The sequence below is a fragment of the Lissotriton vulgaris genome, chromosome 2_1 (assembly GCF_964263255.1).
Source record: "Lissotriton vulgaris chromosome 2_1, aLisVul1.2, whole genome shotgun sequence".
In the NCBI taxonomy this organism is placed as follows: domain Eukaryota; kingdom Metazoa; phylum Chordata; class Amphibia; order Caudata; family Salamandridae; genus Lissotriton; species Lissotriton vulgaris.
This window is the reverse complement of record NC_141687.1, coordinates 2070061220-2070084118: the sequence shown is the minus strand read 5'-3', so window position 1 is coordinate 2070084118 and position 22899 is coordinate 2070061220. Positions and strand designations below refer to the sequence as shown.

Here is a 22899-nt window from a genome sequence, read left to right as displayed (position 1 = left end):
GCAAACTTTGTACAAGTGCAGTAAATTTTGCATGAGCTTTTTTTGCACCGACCTTCTAAGTGCAAATATAATATTTTCACAGATGGATGGCTGCACAAAACGGGCTTCTGCAGCAATCGGCGCAAATGTGGTTGCATTGATCATTCTGTGCAGATTTTGGTGCAAGCATTGCAGTGCACGAGTGCCATGGTACTATGTTGGTTGTTCAAGGGTAGATGGGTTCAGATCTCCGTTTCGGTCTGCCCTTTAGTTTTCACAACAAAGCAAAGACAACCCTGAAAATGTCCATGAAGTATAAAACATCTTAATGTAAATTGTCTGGCAAATTCCCACTGAACACCACCACATCCACCAACACCACCACATCCACCACCACATCCACCATCACATCCACCGCATCCACCACCACCACCACCACATCCACCACCACATCCACCACCACATCCACCATCACCTCCACATCCACCATGACATCCACCGCCACATCCACCACCCCATCCACCACCACCACCACCACCGCATCCACCACCACCACTGCATCCACCACCACATCCACCGCTACCACATCCACCGCTTCCACCACCGCATCCACCACCACATCCACCACCACATCCACCATCACCACCACATCCACCATCACCTCCACATCCACCATCACCTCCACATCCACCATGACATCCACCACCACATCCACCGCCACATCCACCACACCCACCACCACCACATCCACCACCACATCCACCACCACATTCACCACACCCACATCCACCACACCCTCACCCACCACACCCACATCCACCACATCCACCACATCCACCAGCACATCCACCACCACATCCACCACCACATCCAACACAACCACCACCGCATCCACCACCACATCCACCACATCCACCATCACCTCCACATCCACCATGACATCCACCACCACATCCACCACATGCACCACCACATCCACCACCACATCCACCACCACATCCACCACTACATCCACCATCACATCCACCGCATCCACCACCACCACCACCGCATCCACCACCACATCCACCACATCCACCATCACCTCCACATCCACCATGACATCCACCACATCCACCACATGCACCACCACATCCACCACCACATCCAACACCACATCCACAGCATCCACCACCACCACCACATCCACCACATCCACCATCACCTCCACATCCACCATGACATCCACCACCACATCCACCACATGCACCACCACATCCACTGCATCCACCACCACCACATCCACCACCACATCCACCACCACATCCACCGCATCCACCACCACCACCACATCCACCACCACATCCACCACATCCACCATCACCTCCACGTCCACCATGACATCCACCGCCACATCCACCACCACATCCACCACCACCACATCCACCACATGCACCACCACCACATCCACCACACCCACCACCACCACATCCACCACCAGGTGCAAATGCAATGTTCTTGGATTTTCGTCACAATAAAATACACTGAACATAATCTTCACAAAATTAATTTACAAACGTTTAAGCTATTGCCATTATAAATTACAATAAATTTTATTTAAGTATTAATTATTTACAAAATTAAAAGCCATTGTTATTTGCAATATCAATACATCTAAGTCACGTAAAGACAACACACATTGCATTACAAATGCTATAGGTGTCACATTTGCGAAAGTTAAAACTATTGACATTGTAACTGACAAAGCTATTACTTTTGCTATTTTCAAAACCAACACATAAATAAAAAAAGTGTCATTTACAATACCAATTGCTCAAACTTTCCTAATGCGAGACCTATTGCATTTCCAATGCTTGTTATGTTGTAGGTTTTGTGCATGTCCTTCCAAGGGGACTTTAACTACAGTGCCCGAAACCGGAGCTCTGCTTTATTTAGTGCAGCAAGTGCACCGGCGTCAGGGGCCACTGAGCCCCAATTATGGCTCTTTTACTACCCAACTGAGGACCTCAGGTGTCAATTCCTCGCTTGCTGAAGGGTCCGGGCACCCTTGCAAAGGCACTGGCGCGAAGAAACTTGAAACCTTGCCTTGCCGCCTCAGCTAAAAGACTGTAGGCGTCTTCTATTTTTCTATACGATCCTTTAAACTTATTATCTTCAAAAGGAACAGTTAAATTGGCACCAGCCTGTGGTGTGCGCTATAATGCTTCGTCACAGCGTTAACAAAAACACTCCTCATTTAATGGTTCTCCTCCCCGCTCCTCTGCCTCTGAAGAGTTGGAACGTAAAACTGAAAAAAGCCTGTGGCATGTTTGCAAGAAAACACTATGAAATAAGAACATGTGTTATTTTTGTTGTTTTTGTCTGTTCATAGTGGCCTAAATGTGATTGAGATTGTTTCGAAAGCATCTGGGTAAATGCCATAAAGGAAATGCTTTCATGTGAGTCTGGATGTGGCCAGGGACTGCCGGGTGACCTCCGCATGTTAGAAATCTGGTTATAATCTGAGGTCAGCGTCTTGTCGAGTGTATTCGTTTTAATGACCCCATGTGTGTTTCCTGGAACTGCAGAACATTCCGATTCCAACACTGAAAGAATTTGCGAAGGCGATGGAAGCCAACACCCATGTGAACAAACTGAGCCTAGCAGCCACCCGGAGCAACGACCCCGTCGCCATTGTAAGTAGGATCTTGTTTGGTTACTTCCAAGAACATATTCAGCATACTTGAGGCAATAAGGATTTCCTCTGATTTTATTTCGAAATTACAGGAAAAGCTCCTGAGGTGTGTTAAATATTTGGGTACGGTTTACAGGAGTCTAGTATAAGCACGAAATGTCTCTCAGGGAGATATTTTTTGCAAATGTATAACTATAACGCCTGCAATTACTACGCATACCTTTTCCACACAGACTTTCAAAGCCGCTGCCTTTACTATGATTAATAAGTGTATGTAAGTGTAAGTATGTATAATTTTTATTTTTGAATGGTGAACCCCCTAAAACCTTCATGTTTTTCATTTACTACTAATCTCCTTTTAACACTACCCACCCTAAACCCTAAAATTACCCTTAGCTCTCTTTACCACTACCAACGTTGCATACTAAAATTACCTTCCTTTACCACTACCCACCCCTAAACGATAAACAGTCCCCTAACTCTCTTTACCTCTCCCCACACCTAACCCCTAAAATTACTGTTACCGCCCTTTACCACTACCCACACCTAAAACCTTTCATTTAAATAAAATAATAATAATATAATCTAAAAAAACTATTTATTTATGTGGTAAAAGCATGCCTGGTAAAGTTACAAACACGCACCAGTGGGGAACTTACCTGAGTAGTAAAGGCTGCGTGGTAAAGCAGTTGCTTTGTAAAGGCTGCGTGGCAAAGGCTGACTGTTTTTCTGCTCAAACTAGACTACGATAGGCAGAAATTACACAAAGGTTTGCATTCAATGAAATGGCGAGGGTTACCAGTGTTTCTTATAATGTAAAATTCCGGAATTATACGGAATTATGCTTGTGTCATGAAAATTACGCACTGACCTTTTCTTCCAACATTTGGGACGCCATGGGGTACACTGGGGCTACTGGGATGGAACTATGGTGGCGGAAATTGATCGCCACTGGTATCTTCTACCGCTCGGCAAACTGTGACTTGTATACCCATAACACATTTGATTCTCCAAGTTGCATGGGTGAGCAGTCCAAGGCTTCTCAGGGAATTAGTGTGAGTGGTAATGACTGAAAACTCAACAATCAACCAGCAGACCTAATAAATCACTACCCATCCAACTGTTTGTCTTTTTAGAAAATAAGGTACTTTTAATATCACAGTGGTATGAAATACTACACAATTAGAGAGATATCAGATTTAAGGTTAAATTATCTCACCCTTGGGTTTATGGTAAAATGCTGCACCCGCCTGTGGCATCTCTCCTGTGTCTAGGATGGCCCCCTCCTGTAAGTGGAGTTTAGTGCAAGTGTTTCACTAATTGGTTTCCAATGGGACACTGGTGGTTCAATTCAGAAAGTTCTTTTGGCCAAAAAAGTCCTAGCGATAAAAATAAGGCAGGTTGCTCATATGTACAGTCTCTGTCACCTGTTCAGCAAAGGACTCACATTGTCATCTCTTTGTCAGTACATAAAGAAACAGTGGTTCCTGCGGGAGCAGATACATAGGAACCAAGTGGTTTCGGTTAACAAAATGAAATGATGAAATCACTTTTGCAGACTATTAAATAGTAAATAAATGATGTATTCTATAATATAGTAGGCAAACAATAAGGCATACTTTGCACAAGAGGAAGACATTGCAATAACGAAATGTATCTAAAAAAATCAATGGTAAATTCATTACCCAACACTGAATAGAACATGCAAAATATATATATATATATATATATATATATATATATATATATATATATATATATATATATATATATATATATATATATATACACATATTTATGTCCTCATCTTGGACACTGGTAGTTGTAAAACCTTTCCAAAAATAACCTAGCAGATCCAGCCACTATCCCAAACCTCTGGCCAATCTCCCTACTTCCGGTATTTACAAAAGTACTTAAATAAATCGTAAAACAACAACTCATCATGAAAATTCTAACTAACTCCATATCCAACAATCCGGTTTCAGACCCAAACATTCCACTGAGTCAGCTCTACTTGAAGATTCTGAAACCATTGAAAGGACTCTGGATGCTGGAAACAATGTGGTGTTGATACTGCTGGATTTTTCCGCAGCATTTCATACCATCCACCACCCCATCCTTCACCAGCGGATTCAAGAAATAGGGATCTCCCACAAGGTTGTATCTTGGATTAATTCCTTCCTGACCGAAAGTCGGAAAACAGTTGCCTTTGGACAATTTTTGTCAGCCGAAAGATCGGTCAATATGGAAGTGCCACAGGGATCTGCCCTTAGTATCGCCCTTTTTAATATTTATATGGTCCCTCTCATCTCTCTAATTACCTCATATGGAATTGAGACCACTTCCTACACTGATGACATACAGTTGGTTCTTTCCTTGGACATAAGTTTGTTTATCGCTAATCTTAACTTTCAAAACTGTTTCTTAACATTCTTAATAGTCATCTATAAGTAAACACTAGACCCCTGTCCGACTGGACATGTCCCAATCAATATAGCTACAACTGTGTCTATATTTATTCATTGTGTATATTCCTCCTTAACCTCTTAAGTGCTTCGAACGTTCGGCGGTCAACGGCACCACGACCTCAGGAGTGCTGCCGTCGGCCATTGAACGTTCGAACCTCATAGCTGCAATGGAACGTCCAGCACTGGAGCTGGACGTTCCATAGCCGTTATGAGGTTAATGGGACCACTGTTGTTTGAATAACCTCCAGACTGGGCATTATTGGCAGGTGCAGCAACCGGGCCAGGCATCCCTAGTGCGTGCAGCCTCCTTGTTGTGCCCCTCCAGGTCACAAAGCTATTTCTGGGCTTTGGCAATAAAAGGGACAGGTCTAGGCATTACCATGTACACTAGATTAGGATGATAACTGGGTCAGTACAAATCAGAGTCACATGCAGTTTAGTCACTCAGAGCTGCATACTTCTATATGCCATGCAGGGGACATTCCCCCCAACAGGCTTTCTAGACATACTTTTATTTGTTTTAGTACAACAGCTTCAAATATTAACCCTTCTCCATGCAATCCTACCCTGTTGTGTCATAGCTCTCTCTTGTATATTGGGGTACATAGAAAAAGAAAATATCTCACAATTAATGCTCTGAAAATCACTACTAATTTCTTTTGAACTCATGAATTTTTTTTAGAGCCCAACATTTGGGATGGCAATTTGATGACCAGTGCAATTCCAAGCACTTATTATTAAAAGCCTCCTATTTTTGGCAGGCAAATGGATCTTTGCCTCCATGGCAGAATGGAGCTGTAATAAATTTAAATTTACATATAATCATCAACTTCAGTAACTTAATGTTCAGTCAATGATGAGAGATTTTATAAATTTTTAAGGCATTTTTTCTCATTAAGAAATCAGTATTGTTTTTGTTATTTTTATTCAGGTTAGTCAATTTACAGAAATATCAAAAATAGGTTTTGTTGGAATCAGCTTAATATAGACAGCATATTTCATAAAGGAAATAGTCCCTATCTTAGTCTAAGAGTCCTAACCTAAATAAGAACCCAAAAAGAGCTCTTGTGGAAAAGAGCAAGACTCTGGAGCATCAAGTTAGTCAATGAATGAACTCCCCGTAAAAAGTAGTTCAGGAAAACTAGCCGAGTTCCACAACAGGTTGCAGTAACAACTGTTAACCCCTTCCCTGCGCCACAAATTCTGCCGTGGGGTGGGGGGGGGGGCTAAGGGGTGGGCGTGGCGCTTCAGTGCTCATGACGGCTCCTTGCCATCATGAGTCACGGGCAGCGTGTGCTCATGACGGCATGGTGCCGCCATGACCTGCCCACTCAATAATTTGCCCGCACAGGCGGGGAATTAATACTGCGTGGGTGGAGTGGCAGCAGTATGACAGCTACACGCCGGCTAGAGAACACGCCGTCATGAGCAACCAGGAGGTTAATTAAATCAATGAGATTTAAATCAAAGCAGTATCTATAAAAGAGAGCTATAAGAGAAAGTCCCCCTGCAAAAATATCAGGATAATAGGAAATCACTGTTATTAGTAGCACACAGCATCTTGACAAGAATAAGGAAGAAATAATGCATAAAGCATGAAGGGTAATGTGGCATGGAAAAGAGAAGAATGACATAGAATGGATTTACTCTCTAACTAGGAGCACGTATATATGAAAACATAAAACATTTGCAACACTCAGCATGGTTCGTCCAATGGAAACTGACCTTCCAATGGTCTGTTGTCTCTCCTCTCATTTCCCATGGTAAACATTAATGCTGGTGAGCAGTTACCTACAGGTTTCTAATACGTCTTGCACTAGATACATGAGGAAAGGTTCTCATGAGATCCCTTGAAGGTCTCTTCTGTTAGCTGTTGTCAGTATCCCATTGTGTGGACAAACGGCTAGTCCAAAGCAATTAAACATTTATATCAGAATGTTTTGATGAGACCATGCAAACCAATATCTTCAGGAAGTTCAACATTGCTAATACTCTATTCATTATAAAATATAGCAGAATACATTGTTCAGTGAAATGAGGAAATCATATGGTGTGAGGAAGCAAAGAAATAAATTTCTCTTAGAGTGGCACATTTTAAAGTGATGAATGATTTTACAGTGAAAGGATTAGATCAGCAGTTTCTGAAAGGCACTTTATTTTAATGTCAAACAGAAGCCAACAAAATATATTTCAGGCCTAGTTGTAGAAGCACATTAGGTATGAGAGCCTACTAGTAATTTAAGCTGCACGTTTATAATTGTTTTTGTTTACATGTTCAAGAAAGCATCGTCTGATATGGTTAAAGCTACATGATTTAATTATCACATTTAAAAAAATCATTTTCTATGTTTTCCATTATCTCTTCTACAGTTGCGATAAAGTTAAACACATGTTCTGATGTCGGACACATTCTCTTCATTGTTAACCAAGGCACCTTTTTATGAAAAATGTAGACTTTAACACGTTCACTGGACTAACAGACAGTATTTTAAATGCATACATGGAGAACATAGTTGCTTAGAATAGTTTGTCAGGGTTTGTAGTTTTCTCTTCAGAAATATGCTCACATTCACATTGTAAAAGGTTTCTCTAAGGTATGTCATCTGCAAATACTTTTTCAGCATTTGTGGGACCCCATAAGATTTCTGGTCTTCCTGTTGACTTTGATGCCACACATATTTCATTTCCATTGGGCACTCAGCTAAAAATCCAGTTTCTGGTTGCAACCATTAATTTTGTTATGCTAGTGTTATCAGGCAAGTTCACTTTAACCACAAATGGCAGATTTTTGCATGACAGAATACTGGGTGGCATTTTATTAGTGGTTATTTCAGTTTGCAACACCTGAAATGGTCGTCAATTGGTTGCAAAGTCAGGGGAAGGGAGTTTGAGTACTAAGTACAGCATAGTTAACCTTCAGATTTGTAAACCTTTAACTTTAGAGTCTTAAGTAGGTTTATAAATAGAGTCTTACGGGCAACTAACACTCTAGTGAGTATTGAATTGGAAAAGGGAATAGTTTTGAATGGTAAAATGGTAGACAGAAATGCAAGACATGATTTGGACTTAGACCTTCATGATTTTCTTTATTTTTAAAGATGCACTAATTGCAAAGAACAGGATAGCGCATCTTGAACTTTTAAATTACTACTGATTATTGCATATCTCTGCCTGCTATATCATTTGTAACTGGCATGCTACCTAGAATGTTTCTTTAGGGCATTATTGCTGAATCTTAATTCTAAAGTCTCAAATGCTCTAACATGTACCTGGCTTTCCATTCATGTGCTTTTTCCAAATATCTAGGCTTTTTCAGAGATGCTGAAAGTTAACAAAACTCTTAAGAGTTTTAATGTAGAGACCAATTTCATCACCGGAAGGGGTATCCTGGCTCTAGTGGAAGCATTGAAAGAAAATCAAACGTTGACAGAGATAAAGATTGCCAACCAGGTAAGATGTTATGTTATTACGTTTTCTTATGTTATTGAATGACATAAGCTTCTTGGTGCCAACTGGATATGCGGCTCAGTTCCAGTTTGGAGGGAACTGAAAATTGCCACGTTTCTGGTGGGAATTCAAAATACAGACTAGAATCCACCACTTGAATGACCTCCACAGAACTGTCCCTACCGTGGAGGAAATTCAATATGTATACTGTACTCCTTATTTAGAGATTCCCAAGCAATTGGAATATTTTGAGTTCCCTTCCATTCTTTATGACAGGTCCATAGTAAAGATCACGGTTGAAGAGATTCCTTGGAAAATACCTATGGTTTTAGCAATTAATGTAATAGAATACTGATGTATTAGGATTCCCGTTAAGAAATCATAAATTGACTCAAACAATGATTTGCAATTTGCGATTTCTTAACAGGAATCTACTAAAAATGCATTTGGTGGAAGTGGGAGCAATTTGGACTTCGACTTCTACCGAATGCACTGGTATTTTGTGAACCAACTTATGTATTAATAGGTTGATTCAGAAAATACTGATTCGTAGCGAGTTGCAATTGGATCTACCGTGCTAATATGCATGAGATAGGTCGCAAATTGATACCCTATATGATTATTTAAAGTCACAAGTATGGTGGCCTGTTGGGGTCAGCAGTCCCCCATACCTGGAATTGCTTTTAAATAAAGTAATTTTTTTTTTTGTAAATGCAAACCATTTTCCTTTTGCAGTCTTTATTCCTAAGGGAAAAAAACGGGCTGCATTTAAAAGAGAAAATGAATACTTTATAAACATGTTTTGCGAGCAGGCAGTAGTCCTGCAACCCCTTCCCGTTTGCGAATGCTTACAATTACAAACAAATGAATGGTATGCGAATCTGTATTTGGAAGGGAAGCACTTTACACACCCCTTCCAAATACAGATTCTGTATTTATTCTAAAACCCAAATTTCGATTTGGTAACATGTTAACAAATCACAATATAGGTTCGGTACATATAAAACAAGGCATTTTGCTGTCACTAAAGCTCAATGTCAAACTTTTTGACCCTAAAATCATCTAAACAGTGTAACCACAGGAAACATTTGGCCATGCGTGGTGAGCTTGTAGAACATATCTTTGAAAGTGCTCGGGGCCTTTAACGCTGGAGAGGGCCTTCAATAGCCGGTATAGCCCTCTACGGCGGGCTATAAGGCTATAGTGTAATAGCCATATATATATTTCTTTTAAGTTGTCTTAATGGTACATGGGTAGTGCTATTTTATATGTTCATTGTTACAACAAGCCACTTTGGGTTTTGGCATATTAGATTGCATGTTATTGTGGAGGTCTTTTATGTCATGTCCAAGCTATTATTTCAGAAGACACAAATAAAACCTGTAAAAAGTAGACAAGATGTTTTTCAGAAATGCATTTGAGTTTCCTGCCACTTACAGTTCTACATTTTTACATAAATGGTGCATATCATATTTACTATGTGCATTAATGATCTTTTTCTCAAACCCATTTCAATAACTCTAATGCAATACAGAAATACATGCTCCCGGTCGGCTTTTATTGTAGGCAGAGAGAATTTGAAGTCAAATTCATTGGAGCACCATTAAACTTCTATTTTGCCTTTGAAAATACTTCTCTCCTGGCAGGTCTTTAAACACTGTAGAAGTGAAATTGCATCTATGTGAATCTTATCTTAGGTACCTCCCCCTCCACTTGGGATGACTCTTGGTGGCCAGAGGCCCTTGGAAAAGCACCCATCCCAACGGACCACGCACGGAACCTGGGCGTCATCCTGGACTCCTCACTCTCTATGAACAGACAAGTCAACGCCGTTTCATCATCATGCTTCAACATTCTTCGCATGCTCAAAAAAACATTTTGCTGGATCCCCACCGAAACCAGAAAAACAGTCACCCATGCACTGGTTACAAGCCGCCTGTACTACGGAAACACCCTATACGCCGGTATCACCGCAAAACTCCAGAAAAAACTCCAACGCATCCACAACGCATCAGCCAGACTCATACTAGACATCCCGCGTAAAGACCACATCTCTAGTCACCTGAAAAACCTCCACTGGCTCCCCGTCAATAAGAGGATTACTTTCCGCCTCCTAACCCACACACACAAAGCACTTTACGATCTTGGACCCGAATGCCTCAACACACGACTTTCCTTCTACACCCCCTCTCGCCAGTTACGATCTTCCAACCAAGCCCTTGCTACTGTACCTCGCATCAATAAAACCACCATGGGAGGTAGATCCTTCTCCTACCTCGCAGCTAAAACCTGGAACTCACTCCCCACTCACCTTCGTCTCACTCAGAACCACCTTGCATTCAGAAAGCAACTTAAAACTTGGATATTTGACAAGTAATCCCCCCCCTTCTTCAAGCGCCTTGAGACCCTCCGGGTATGTAGCGCGCTATACAAATCCTTTGACTTGACTTGACTAAGCGATGCATAGGGTCAACCATTTGTGGATTCACTTGTGCATATTTCAATACCTATTTTTGGGATTTGGAAAATACATATATTTTTTATCAAACAGTTGTTGGGGTGTCAATAGAAGGCATACAAAGAATGGAGAGGAAATACCAAACACAGTTTTGACGTTGTGTGGAAGGCCACTTTCATGGGAGCAAGTTGAGCTCAAAATCCCAATCCTTATACTATGCAGCATACTCTAAAATGCACTATACAACATCTTAATAATGAATAACTTTTCCTTGCACCCTTCCTAAAATACTGACATTCAGTTAACCTTCCTGTCTTAAGGCTTCTATCCGTTACCAATTGTTTCTCATTGATTGCCTGGCCTGGCCTGCCGATTGCAGGGCGAGACCTGCTTTCAGTTCACTTTTCATTCACTCTCCACCCTGCTCCGCCTATTCTTCCCCTTGCTTGTTAACTAAATCTCTTTTGTTATAGCCCTTACACTGCCACCAGAAAAATATCTGGTGTTCTGTCTGTCTCCCCACACCATCTCCACCTGGTATTCTCCACATATCCTCCAGCACTTCAGTCAGCATTTCCAAAAACAGCCTGTTGCCCAGTATGGACACGTGGGCACCATCATACTTAAATAGCACCGGACCGTCCTGCAATATGCCCCGCTGCCTAATTCCCTAACCGTGCTGTTACCTCACACCTACCTGTTCCCATTCTTGCTTCCTGTTGATTGCTGATTGTTTCCTAACTCCTGTCAACACTTCATTTGCTTAAGGAATCCAATCATCTGGCTTTTTGTAAACTATTAAAAACCTGGCTCTTCCCCTAGTCTGGTTGTGGTGTCTATTACTTGCCGCTGTCAGCGCTGGGATACCCCCGGTTAGCTTTGCGCTTAATAAATGTCTTTTTCATTTCATTTCATTTCATTTTATATGGGTAGCATTTCCTTCCAAAACAGGAACATCTGGCCTACCTTTCTATCACCTTCCTGAGTCTTGTTTCGCCATCTTAATCAGTTCCAGTCTAGTGGTTTGGATGACGTTATTTTCTCACAGATGAATCAATGCTGCAACAAGGTGAGGCCATTTATCCCTCAGCCCCACAAGGTGTGCAGTAAATGACCCATACCTCTCACCTCCCAAACCATTTCAATGGACTGACACTTTGCCAAACTCCAGCCTCATTAGTTGTCCTTATTTCTGTACCCAGCCTTCTACAAGGTGGAGTGACTGCAAATACATAACTCGTCCTTCCTGCCACTCTTCACCAAGGGAACTTGTAAAACAAAAGCAATGATCATAACTCCCTGTATCCTGCTGTCTCACTTTCTGGGTGCACATAGTTCCACATGCAATCATTCCACCATAATCCCTGAGACTTTGATTTACCATCCTTCAAGCCTATCATAAACCGTTCCGTGGTTGAATACATCCAAAAAGAATGAGTACCAAATATGATTGCGCCCCAGACACCTTTCTTTATGAACAACCTTAACACCCTGAACATCTTCCAGCCTTTGCCTCTGACATTACTTCCACACTTGCCCAAAAACAAACAACTTCCCACCCCACCTCTCAAACCATTAAAACATCTATCTATCTAGCTGTCCCGGATATACTTTCACCACACAAGAAGACCATATCCACACCCCAGTGCCCACTAACTTCTGATCCGTCTTAGATTTCTTTAACCCCACATGCATCAATCACTTCTCATCCATGCATCCTCTCATAAAATCACCATACTCCATTACTCCAACACTTGGATTGCCCTAGAGAACAAAACAAGAAGATCACATTAAAAAGCTTAAATTCTCAAGTGGGCATGCACACAGCTCTCATCTGTTTGATGATACCTTTCAGAATGTCCACAGTCATCAGCTAGAAATAATCACTTCTCTTCCATCTCTCGCAGTTTCATTTTCTAAAACCCTCCATTCCTAATTCAACTCCCCACCACTTGGCTCATAACCCTAGAAATATTTCCGATAGAACACAATCCCTACCGGTTTCCATGATCTAGCCATGTAATCTCTCCTGTGCACCAGCTCTCCCCTGTGTCTGCTTCCTACCTGGACGCCACACCTAACCGTATGAGTTTTTTCACTATACTGCCATTGACTTCTGAGCTAGCTGCAATGCTATTACAGTCTGGATATGCACATCTTGCATGGCAGTGCAGTTGTCATAAAAGCCACCTCTGATGTTAAACCATGGGACTTGCTCCGCTGTGAATAAAATAGGTCATTAGCAATCACATTGTTAAGTCCAAGAATTACATTCTTAGACCTTTCAGCCCTAGGGTGGTCTTCCCCCAAAACCTTTTACCTTCTCTCCTCCTGTTTTACTGAATTTGTTTTTGTTGACCCTAGGGCTCTGTGCACTTTACCACTGTTAACCTGTGCTAAAATGCTTGTGCTTGCTCCCTAAAAGGGAAAATTGGCTTATACCTAATCGGTATTTTTGAATTACTTATAAGTTCCTCATGAAGTGGTGTACCATATACCCAGGGATAGTAAGCTACATGCTATTAGTGGGCCTGCAGCATTTATTGTGCCACCCACTTATGAAGCCCCATAGAAAATGTCACAGGCCTGTCAATGCAGCCGGTGAGCAGTTTTAAACCTTGGCAAATTAACCCTTTTCTCATGCTTAAGACTCCTTACATCACTCCTAAGGTATGCCCTAACAGCCCATAGGGCAGGGTGCATTGTATTTAAAAAGCAGGACATGTACTTTTGAGTTTTACATGCCCTGTTAATTAAAAACGTAATTTTGTGGCCTACTAACCTCAAAGGTGGCATTCTATTGTCCTAACCATTGTGTGCCTGCCGCCAATTTCCTAGGTCATTTGACTAGGTGTAGCTGGCAGTTGGCCTTTGTGCATTCTTTTCAGACAACCACACAATAGAGGGACTTGATGTTGTCAGGATGGGGTTGCAGGACCGTGCACAGCCGTGCTTGCGCTTCAAAGGACCTACCGCAGCACACACACAAAGAACTTCACACTAGCCTATTGTGCCACCAGATAAATTGAGACCAGGGTAGGGAGACAGGAAATCCCAGACACTTTTGTGGAAGGAAAAGACCAGAATTTTCTTCCACTCTATAGCACGCATCAGGTATAAAAATAGAACCCTCTGACCCACTCTTCAGTTCACTCTTGGACTTGCGAAAGGATTCTCAGAGGACTGCACTGCTGCACCAAAAGGACTGCCCTGCAGCCTGAAGCCTGACGTATGCCCTCAGAGGACAGCCCTACTGCTTGAGACCTGCTTTCCTATTTGAACCCAAGAACTCTAGAGTGATTATAAAGGCCAGTTGTCTGGCCTCTTGATCAGAGCATCAGGGACAGAACAGGCTCCAACCATCTTGAACCGGCACCTTGATCCAGCCTGAGTGAGTACCAAACCTACAAATGATGCCCATCCAGATCTGTCCCCTCGGAAATGGTGCAAAAGGTTTCCAGATAGCTCAAATCCCAAACTTAAAAGTTGCTACTAAAATGTGCTCTGAGAACCGAAAGGAGGCCCATACCTTCCTGCTTGCCGATCCCTCCAAGGCACATCACTGGTCAACCTGACATCACAGCAGATCCTGCTATGTTCTTCTCTACAGCAGCAAATCTTGTTCATTTGCTTCTCACACACGGGGTATCTGGCCTAATGCAGTCCTCTTTGGCTACAGCCTGCAGCTTTGCCCCACTGGACATTTCACACTTCTATAAAAGGTACTAAGTCCTAACACAGAAATCTTTACAGCGACTTCCTTCAGTGGCTCCCCTGCGATAACACTTCCTCCTGGGACACCGCCGGCTGCCTTGCCCCACTAAACTTTACATTCTCATCCATTTTTCTTCAACAATTAGTCTGACTTCGAAGGTAAGCAGCGACCGAGCCCAATCCACTTCTTGTATCCTAAACGCCCTCCATCGAGGTCGGCCATAACTTATCACTTTTTACCGTGCAACTAAATGTCTGTGGTTGGTGGTATATTTCACTTTAAATTTTCAAAATTCATAGCTCTTGCTCTACCAATTGGATTCTTCTTGTTTTGTTGTTAAATAATTTATTATAATTTACGCTATTTGTTTTACTTGGTGTGGTATTTTTCTTGTCTTCAGTTTTCACGTTATTACTGTTAATGTGCTGAGTAAATACTTCATACATTGCCTCTAACTTAAGTCTGAGCCTAAGTTAAGCCTGACTTCTTTTGTGCCAAGCTTGCAGAGGGTTAAGCATAGGTAAATATAGTGATTTTTTGTGGTGCACCCTGACAAGGATTGTGGCTGTTGCTTGAGAAGGGTTCACACCCTCCTCAACGAACAACTCAATTAATGGGACTTTTTCACTTTTCGACCTGGCAGTCTTAGGAGAATCTTCCTCCCAACTTTCTGCCTGTCTCCTCCACTTTTGTTTGCTGAACTTATTTTTGCTGGTGTTAGTACACTGTGTACTTTACCACTGCTAACCAGTGCTAAATTGCTTGTGCTCTCTCCTCTAAACACATGAATATTGGCTTATCATTACTTGGAATATTTAATTTACTTCTAGCTCCCTAGTAAAGTGGTTCTGTCCTTGTAGTGAAAAACTCTTAAATTAGTTTTTCAATACTGCAACTATTTTTCCCGTAAGATAACATTGAATTTGCCTTATTACATGTTATAAGAGTAATTTCCAAATAGGAAGAGATAACCAGTTTATGCTTGGTGTCCCTAGAATCACAATTTAAAATCATAACTTATGGTGAAGTTGGATGTGAAATTGCACTTCTGAAAATACCAATTTTAGAAAGTGGCATTTTCTTGCCTTAGCCATTTAGTACCTGTAGCTTGTCTCTGGTCACATAGCTGGATGTACCTGATAGTTGAACTTTGTGTATTCCTCCTAGACAGCCACACACAATAGGGAGCTTAGGTGTACCTAACTTATGGTAAATTCAGATTTTAAAGTATAATTCAGAAAATGCCTCTTTTAGAAAGTTGCGATTTTCTTGCATTAGTCATTTAGTGCCTGTAGGCTGTCTCTGGTCACATGACTGGTTGTAGCTGGTTGTAGCTGATAGATTAACTTTGTCTATTCCTCCTTGATAGCAACACACCCCACCCATCCACGCCCATGGATGACTTCCACCCTGAAGCTCTAGGCCGCCGGTGTTTCACCCTCTGGCCTGCTCTTCGCCCCATGCTGACCACTGCCTGTGGCACTCTCCTTGCGACTCTCTCCAAACCAAATGGTACTCTTGGCACAAAACTTGAGAAGGTAAAAATTCAGCTGGACTAATCTGGGACTGTACATCGCTGTCAGCCTAAAATTTTGACTTGACTCGGTCCAGCACGACCAGATACCCATGGTCGGTGCTATTTTAAAGTTTATTCTTTAAAAATTATTAAACCCGGTCCTACTGATTGGATTTTTGTCGCTTTGGTCTTTTTTATTTATTAAATTCAGATCTGTTTTTCTAAGTTGCTGTGGTTTTCTTTTTGTGTTGTTTTTTCACTGTTTGTAGAGTTGCACAAATACTTTACACATTGTCTTTAAGTTAAGCCTGATTGTTCTGTGTACAGCTACCACAGGGTTAATTTGAGGTTTGCTTATGCCTTACCCTGACTAGGATTTTGGTTGCTGCTTGACAGGGCTCACACCTCAGTCAACCAATAATCCAAACACTAACAGACAGTACTGGCATGAATTGTGAATGCCTCAGCTGCATGTCTATGTTGGTTTAGATGCAGTTTCATTTGGCTAGCTCCCTATCCTCAGCTTTTGATCCCTCTTTGCACACCGTTTTTCTGTGTAACCACTTGAATTTATCAATTTACTTGTTTGACCATTTTTCAATTTGTTACTCAATAAAAAAATGCCCATCTATATGGTAACTTGTCTTGTTAGTCACCATTTCCCCCTTTCTCCTTACCTGAATCAGCATCTCCCTTTCCCTATTCCATGCTTCTCAGTGCTGGCTATCAATACCATATCCTTATTTATTGTCCCTATTCCAGCTTTGGCCCCTCAACTTTCTGGGCCTCTTTTCCCTTACTTCCACTCTCCCTTTCAACCATCCCAAATGTAGCTGTTCCTTGTCTATAGGTGCTTCGACCACTCTCCTTTGTGCACTTGCACTAACTGCCCTTCTGTACTCCTTCCCTGTTCTGGTGTTTATAACTCTTCTGTCTTACCACAGGTGCTGAAACCATTTCTTCTTCTTCCTCTCATCCCTCACCCCTGCCTAGGCTTCTATCTCCACCCCACCTTCGTTCTGTTTATTAATGCCCTGACCCGACTGTCCTGAAGTCATGCTTTTACCAGTAAGCCTGTAGTCCCCTTCCCCATACCCCTGGCTTACCTTGTATACTTCCACCACTGTTGACTACATGACAACTGCATGCCAACAGCACCCTTTCCCCCCACTGGTATCTTTTTTTTGACAGAGGTTCTCCTTGACATGAGGGACACACCAGCCACCCATGTCCACTCTCATGCAAGGAAGCCAGTCACCTCCTACTGACCATGATTATCCAAAACATTAGGTGGAGGCACACTTGAGTCAATTATCCCTTCAGATTGCTGTCATGGACTGAAATTTTCACCCACTGCTACATGCTGTGTTCGGTGTTGTAGAGTAGTACCATTGTTGCTCTTTGCCAATACTCTAGGGAGTGTGGGTACCATCAAGCCTCCCTGCTCTCCCTTTGGTGCAGGGTGACCTTGCCTTGCCCTTCTCTCAACCCCTACAAGAGGTTGGATTGTCCTGTATCTTGAAAGCACCCTTCTTGCATTTGGAGATGGGGTTTCCTGCACCCTCCCGAGACTCCCCACGCAATTGGGGTGTTGAAGACCCCAGTAACCTCATTGTGCACCTCCCTGTGTGTGGGGTGGAGTTGCAAGCCAGGATTGCAACTGGGATAGCCATCATTGCAGCCCTTTTTGGCTGTTGGTGCTTGCATGTATCACCACGAGTTCCTTCACAGCTGGAGGCAAATGTCCAAACCAAAAAAACAAACAATTATTGCCACCTCTACTTCATCCATGGATGGAGCATGTTTCATGGATCTCTTGCTTCAGTCAGCACGTATAGTAATTGAAGCCCACCTCGTGGGCGCAATGAAGTTGGTGGCTGTGTAATTGCGTCATCTGATTTCCAGTACACCCGTACCCTTGGTCTTGGACTCACTATGGCTTCCATGATGTTGCCCATGAACAAACATTGCATGAGGCACAGATTACAATGACATATCTGTATGTTTTCATTGAGTTTGGATGCAAGCTGTATTATGATAAAGAAGACCCAAATGAAATGAATGGAAAGAAGACATCAAGAGCCCACAGGGGCTGCAGAGCCATCAGATTAAATCAGCACCACCTTTTATTTTAATTACATGCCATTTTAGAATGACTCTGCACCATAAATCATTCACTAAATGTTCATAATGGTAAACATGCTTTGTAAATTCTGCTCAAAATGCAACAACCATTTCCCCTGTAGATAGTAACATAGACCCTCTAACATTTCTTAGTAGATGATCAGTACTATATTTGCTTTCTTTACAAGTGCACTTTTAAAATCCCGGTTGTAAGAAATTGGGTTATTAGTAGAGAGGGCTGGAAGCCCCACTAAAATAATAAACACAATCCATGTCAGAGTGAACCACAAAAAGTCACTAAATAAACCTGTTCTTAACTCTCTGGTAGCTTGGCACTAATGCAGTTGGTCTTAACTTAGAGGCAATGTTTAAAGTATTTATGCAGCACTCAATAGTAATAAAGTGAAAACAGAACACAAGAAAAATACCAAACAGAGTACATTTTAACACAATTTCAATAAGTAGAACCGGAGTTATGAGTTTTTAAAGTTTAAAGGGAAAATTGCACCAAAAAGCACAAAGCACCACTTGCAGGTATCTAATCTTGCTGGAACGGGTCAAGGTGACAAGTTCAGGCCATCTGTGATGCAGCGCGGTTTGGATTCAGGGACCAGCTTTGGCTCGATGAAGATTTTACTTTCACAAAGTCCTAGTCCACTAGAGGAGCCTCAGCATGAGCTTGGCGTTGTCCGGGGCCACAAGGAGATCACTGTTAGCACGAGGAGCAGTTGTTACTGGAGCTCCTCGTTGCGGGAGACACATGCGTTCACTGTCACGAAGAGCAGGATGCCACAAAGAACCCCCTCGCTGCAATGAAGAGCCCAAAATATCTGGATTTTCATCTGGAGTTTTTTTTAAGTTGAAGGAGTGCACTCTGATGACATCCGAGGACCTAGTATCTAGGGGACATCTCTTAGGAATCAGGGCTCACTCCTGCAAAGGCCAATGCAGGGCTCAGTCAGGTCCATGTGGTGCCGGTCAGCTGGGAAGTTGAAGGAAATGCCTCTGGAAGCTTGTTGTGTCCTTGCAGATCAAACAGTAGGTCAGCCATCCAACCCTGGGAGTCACTTCTGGGATCCCAAAGTTCAAGGAAAGCAGGTCCATTCTTCCTTCTTCAGAAACCAGGGCAGTCCTTTTTCTTAATCTTCCATAGGTCCAGCAGTAATCTGATAAGAGGTTCTGAGGGTGCCAAAGTTATACCCATACCAACCTTTGTGTGTAGGCAATCCCTTACTTACTCCCAAACTGATACTGGTCAGTTCTTTCCCTTCCCCTGGGTTTGGCTTCAACGTGTCTAGGGTGACAAAGGCAAGGACAGGCCTGGTGTCAGGTTCCTTTGCATGTGCTGCAGGCCTAATCCATTGAAGTGTAATCAGGGCAGGGTGCAACTCTTCCACATTCATCCCATGAGTAAAACCCCCTCCCTCTACACCCAGAAGTCTTTTGTCCCCCTTTCTGGAAGTAATACCGTTTTCTGACTGTTCAAGGATAGAGGTCAAATGTCAGTTTGTCTTTTAACTAATTGCTGCTTTGGAAATTAGCTATATTTTCTCTCTCTTACTAGAGTTAGAGGTTTTTATCAAGTGAGCTGTCTGAAGATGCCATTTATTTTTTTCTAATACATAACATTTAAATAAATAGCCTGTAAATTAATATTGCAAATATTTCAAAATATATCAGGAATTACAAAAGGCCATTTTTTTTAAATTAAGAAGAGTGGTGCACAAAAAGAGTTAACTAGGAGCAAAACAAACCAGAACACTTTACATGGGGATGTGCAAATGACACACATTTGCAGAAACTCTATTTCCAAACATTATTGTTTGTACACTGTATAGTTTTATCAGTAAAGCTGCATGTCAGTGGAAAATGTGTGGCCAATTCAATTTAAAATCCGCTAATTACAAATGACAGTGTGCTGTCACTACATGCTTTAGTTATGTATTTATTAAAAATTATAGTTTTTAATCATGATTTGAGAAACATTACTGCCCACGCCCTGATTAAAATGCTCTTAATCTACTAAAAGGCAAGTCAGGGGTCATGTGTATCCTATATGTAACTAGATTTGTATTCTATAAGGGAAATAAGTTTAGTTTATTATATCAAACGAAAGAGTTTTTTTGTACAGCAGACATGCTGAACTCGCACAGTTGAAGGTGCTCTCATATGCGATAATGAAGAAAATGGCGGCTCAATAAATGAAATTATTTGCCCACGATCACATAATTTGAAACCGGTTTATGAGTCAAGAGTATTACAAATAGGTTGAGTAGATTATTTAAGTTACTAGACCTGCAAGTCTAGTAAAAGTTTTATGATTTTTCTAGGCCTGTGCCTTATAGCAGCGAAAAATGACTTTAGGAGTTTTTCACTGCCAGGACATGTAAAACGTAGTACAAGTCTCACTTTTTCAATACTATGCAACCTGCCCTTTGAGCATTTAGGATATACCTTTGGACTGACGTATATGTATTAAAAAGTAAGGTTTAGGCCTGCCAAAATGTTTATTTTGTCAGGTCGAAATGGCAGTTTAAAGCTACCCACATATGCTGCAGGAGTGCACCTGAGGCATGTTTTACAGGGCTATGATAGTGGGTAGTGAGACATCCTTCCCAGCCTGGGTACTAGCCAATGACTACGCCACACACAGAGCTTAGTATAACACGTCTTTATTCTTTTGCATGTAACCTTGAACTCCACAGTCTTAACTTGCATTTTTTCACTATGCTATAATGCTTACCTCATAGTTTTAAGGAGTCCCTCAGGAGCCGCAAGGGTTCCGTCATTACAAACTCACACAATACTACATCTCCCCCACCTCTGTTAAATAAAAAATTGTCAATATTTTACAAATATATTCACAAACATAGCTCTTCAGTGAGCTTTTTGGCATCTTGATCATATGTCCCGACTGTGTCTTTGGATACTGGGGACGGACAGTAGAAGTGTCCTTGATCGGCGTTGGTGATGTAGAAACAGCAGCAGTCAGGGGTCTTCACTTGTCCCTTTTGACCCAGTCTCCACATTGACATCAGTGCCTGACTAGCGATAAGGCACATGTCAGAATTGAGAGGAATCTCGTGTAATGGACATTAAGCAGTCACCACGTGTCCTTTGCTAGTCACAACATGAAACGGTTCAGACTTTTGTTTTCTATGCTGACGAACAAACGCTCGATCTCCTCTAGTGAACGTAAAGTCCTTTGCATGTCGACAATTGTCTGTATAGGCCTTCACTTTCCTCTTATGATCCATGTCTTTCATGTGGGTTTCTTCCTCAGTATTTGATCTTCTGTTGATCCTTTGAGGTAGCTTGATCTTCATAGCTCTCCCAAACATCAAGATTGCAGGGCTTTCACCCTTGGTCGAGTGAAGGGTCAAACGTTAAGCTTGAAGTGTCTAATTAAAGAAAGTTTTAAGGTTGAGCTTTTATAGTACAAATTTCTTAAGAGTACTCATGAAACCTTTGCCAAGGCCATTGGCCTATGGCCAAAGAGGTGTGCTCTTCTGATGCTTGTCAACGAAGGAGAGTGCAGTTCCTAAAGTGAGGATGAAAGGGAAAGAGGAAAAGACAAATCTTTTGTCATGTTGCCCTCACACACCCCGAGAGGTGTCATGCTTCATCTTTGGGCCTTGCTCCTCATCGGGCCGGCGCTGCAATGCCTGATGGGGTCACCGTAAAAGGGGCTCTTTTCGGAGATATTTTTAGAAGAAGCCGTTGGGTGCGTGTGGGTGAGGAGGCAGTGGAGGTTTTTCGTGCATGTGAGGTGAGATCTAAACTAAGTCAGGGTCAGTCCTATTCTCAAAAAACTTTAATGGTTAAGGTAGATCCTGCCTAAATAAAATGAAATGGATGGCCTGTGGGAATGTGATGTTCCTAACGGGCAGTCACTAAGGTGGGGTCGACATGTTTCGTGCCTGGTTGTTCCTAAGGAATTGGGTGGCACTTCTTCAGGACCTATGTGAAAATGTAGTGCACAGCTAATAACAGGCTCGAAGTAATTTAGAAGGTAGCCTGGTGTGGGGCCCTAGTAGTCCTGTACTGGGCGGTTGAAAACCTGTGAGAAAAAACAAAAGACAAGGAGTATGTTAAAGGCGGGGAGGAGGGAAACATTGTATTCCAACATTTAAGGATCAAGAGTATTCTAAAAATAAAATAATCATGAAGGGGAATAACCCAATCTACAATGGATATGTATGGGACACATGGGGAGCTTTGAGGAGCCCTTCGCATGACGGATTCATCAGGTGCTGGTGAAGGATGATAGGGGAACACATGGCGAAGGAATGTGCCTTGAGGCAGGTAGTCTGTCAGTTGGGGCTGGTGGTTAGTTCAGGTTCTTGAAGCGTGGAACGCTCTTTAACCATATTGAAATTTGCCATTGGTGTTCTGGAAAGGTCCCAGTGACAACATCACACTCTTCTTAGATTGGATCAATAGCCTCAATCCATATCTGAAATTTACTGGCCACAGCTCCTCCTGTGAAGTACCCTTCCTGGACCTCCTGATTAAGAA

General features: G+C 42.1%; 1 protein-coding gene across 1 annotated transcript in view; it reads left to right on the top strand.

The window, feature by feature from the left end:
- TMOD2 (tropomodulin 2) overlaps positions 1–22899 on the top strand; it is a 307731-nt gene that overhangs the window by 261190 nt on the left and 23642 nt on the right. Inside the window, exons 7-8 of the mRNA XM_086958298.1 lie at positions 2547–2654; positions 8428–8571. Coding sequence (XP_086814424.1) covers positions 2547–2654; positions 8428–8571 — 252 coding nt within the window. The remainder of the gene's footprint in view (positions 1–2546; positions 2655–8427; positions 8572–22899) is intronic.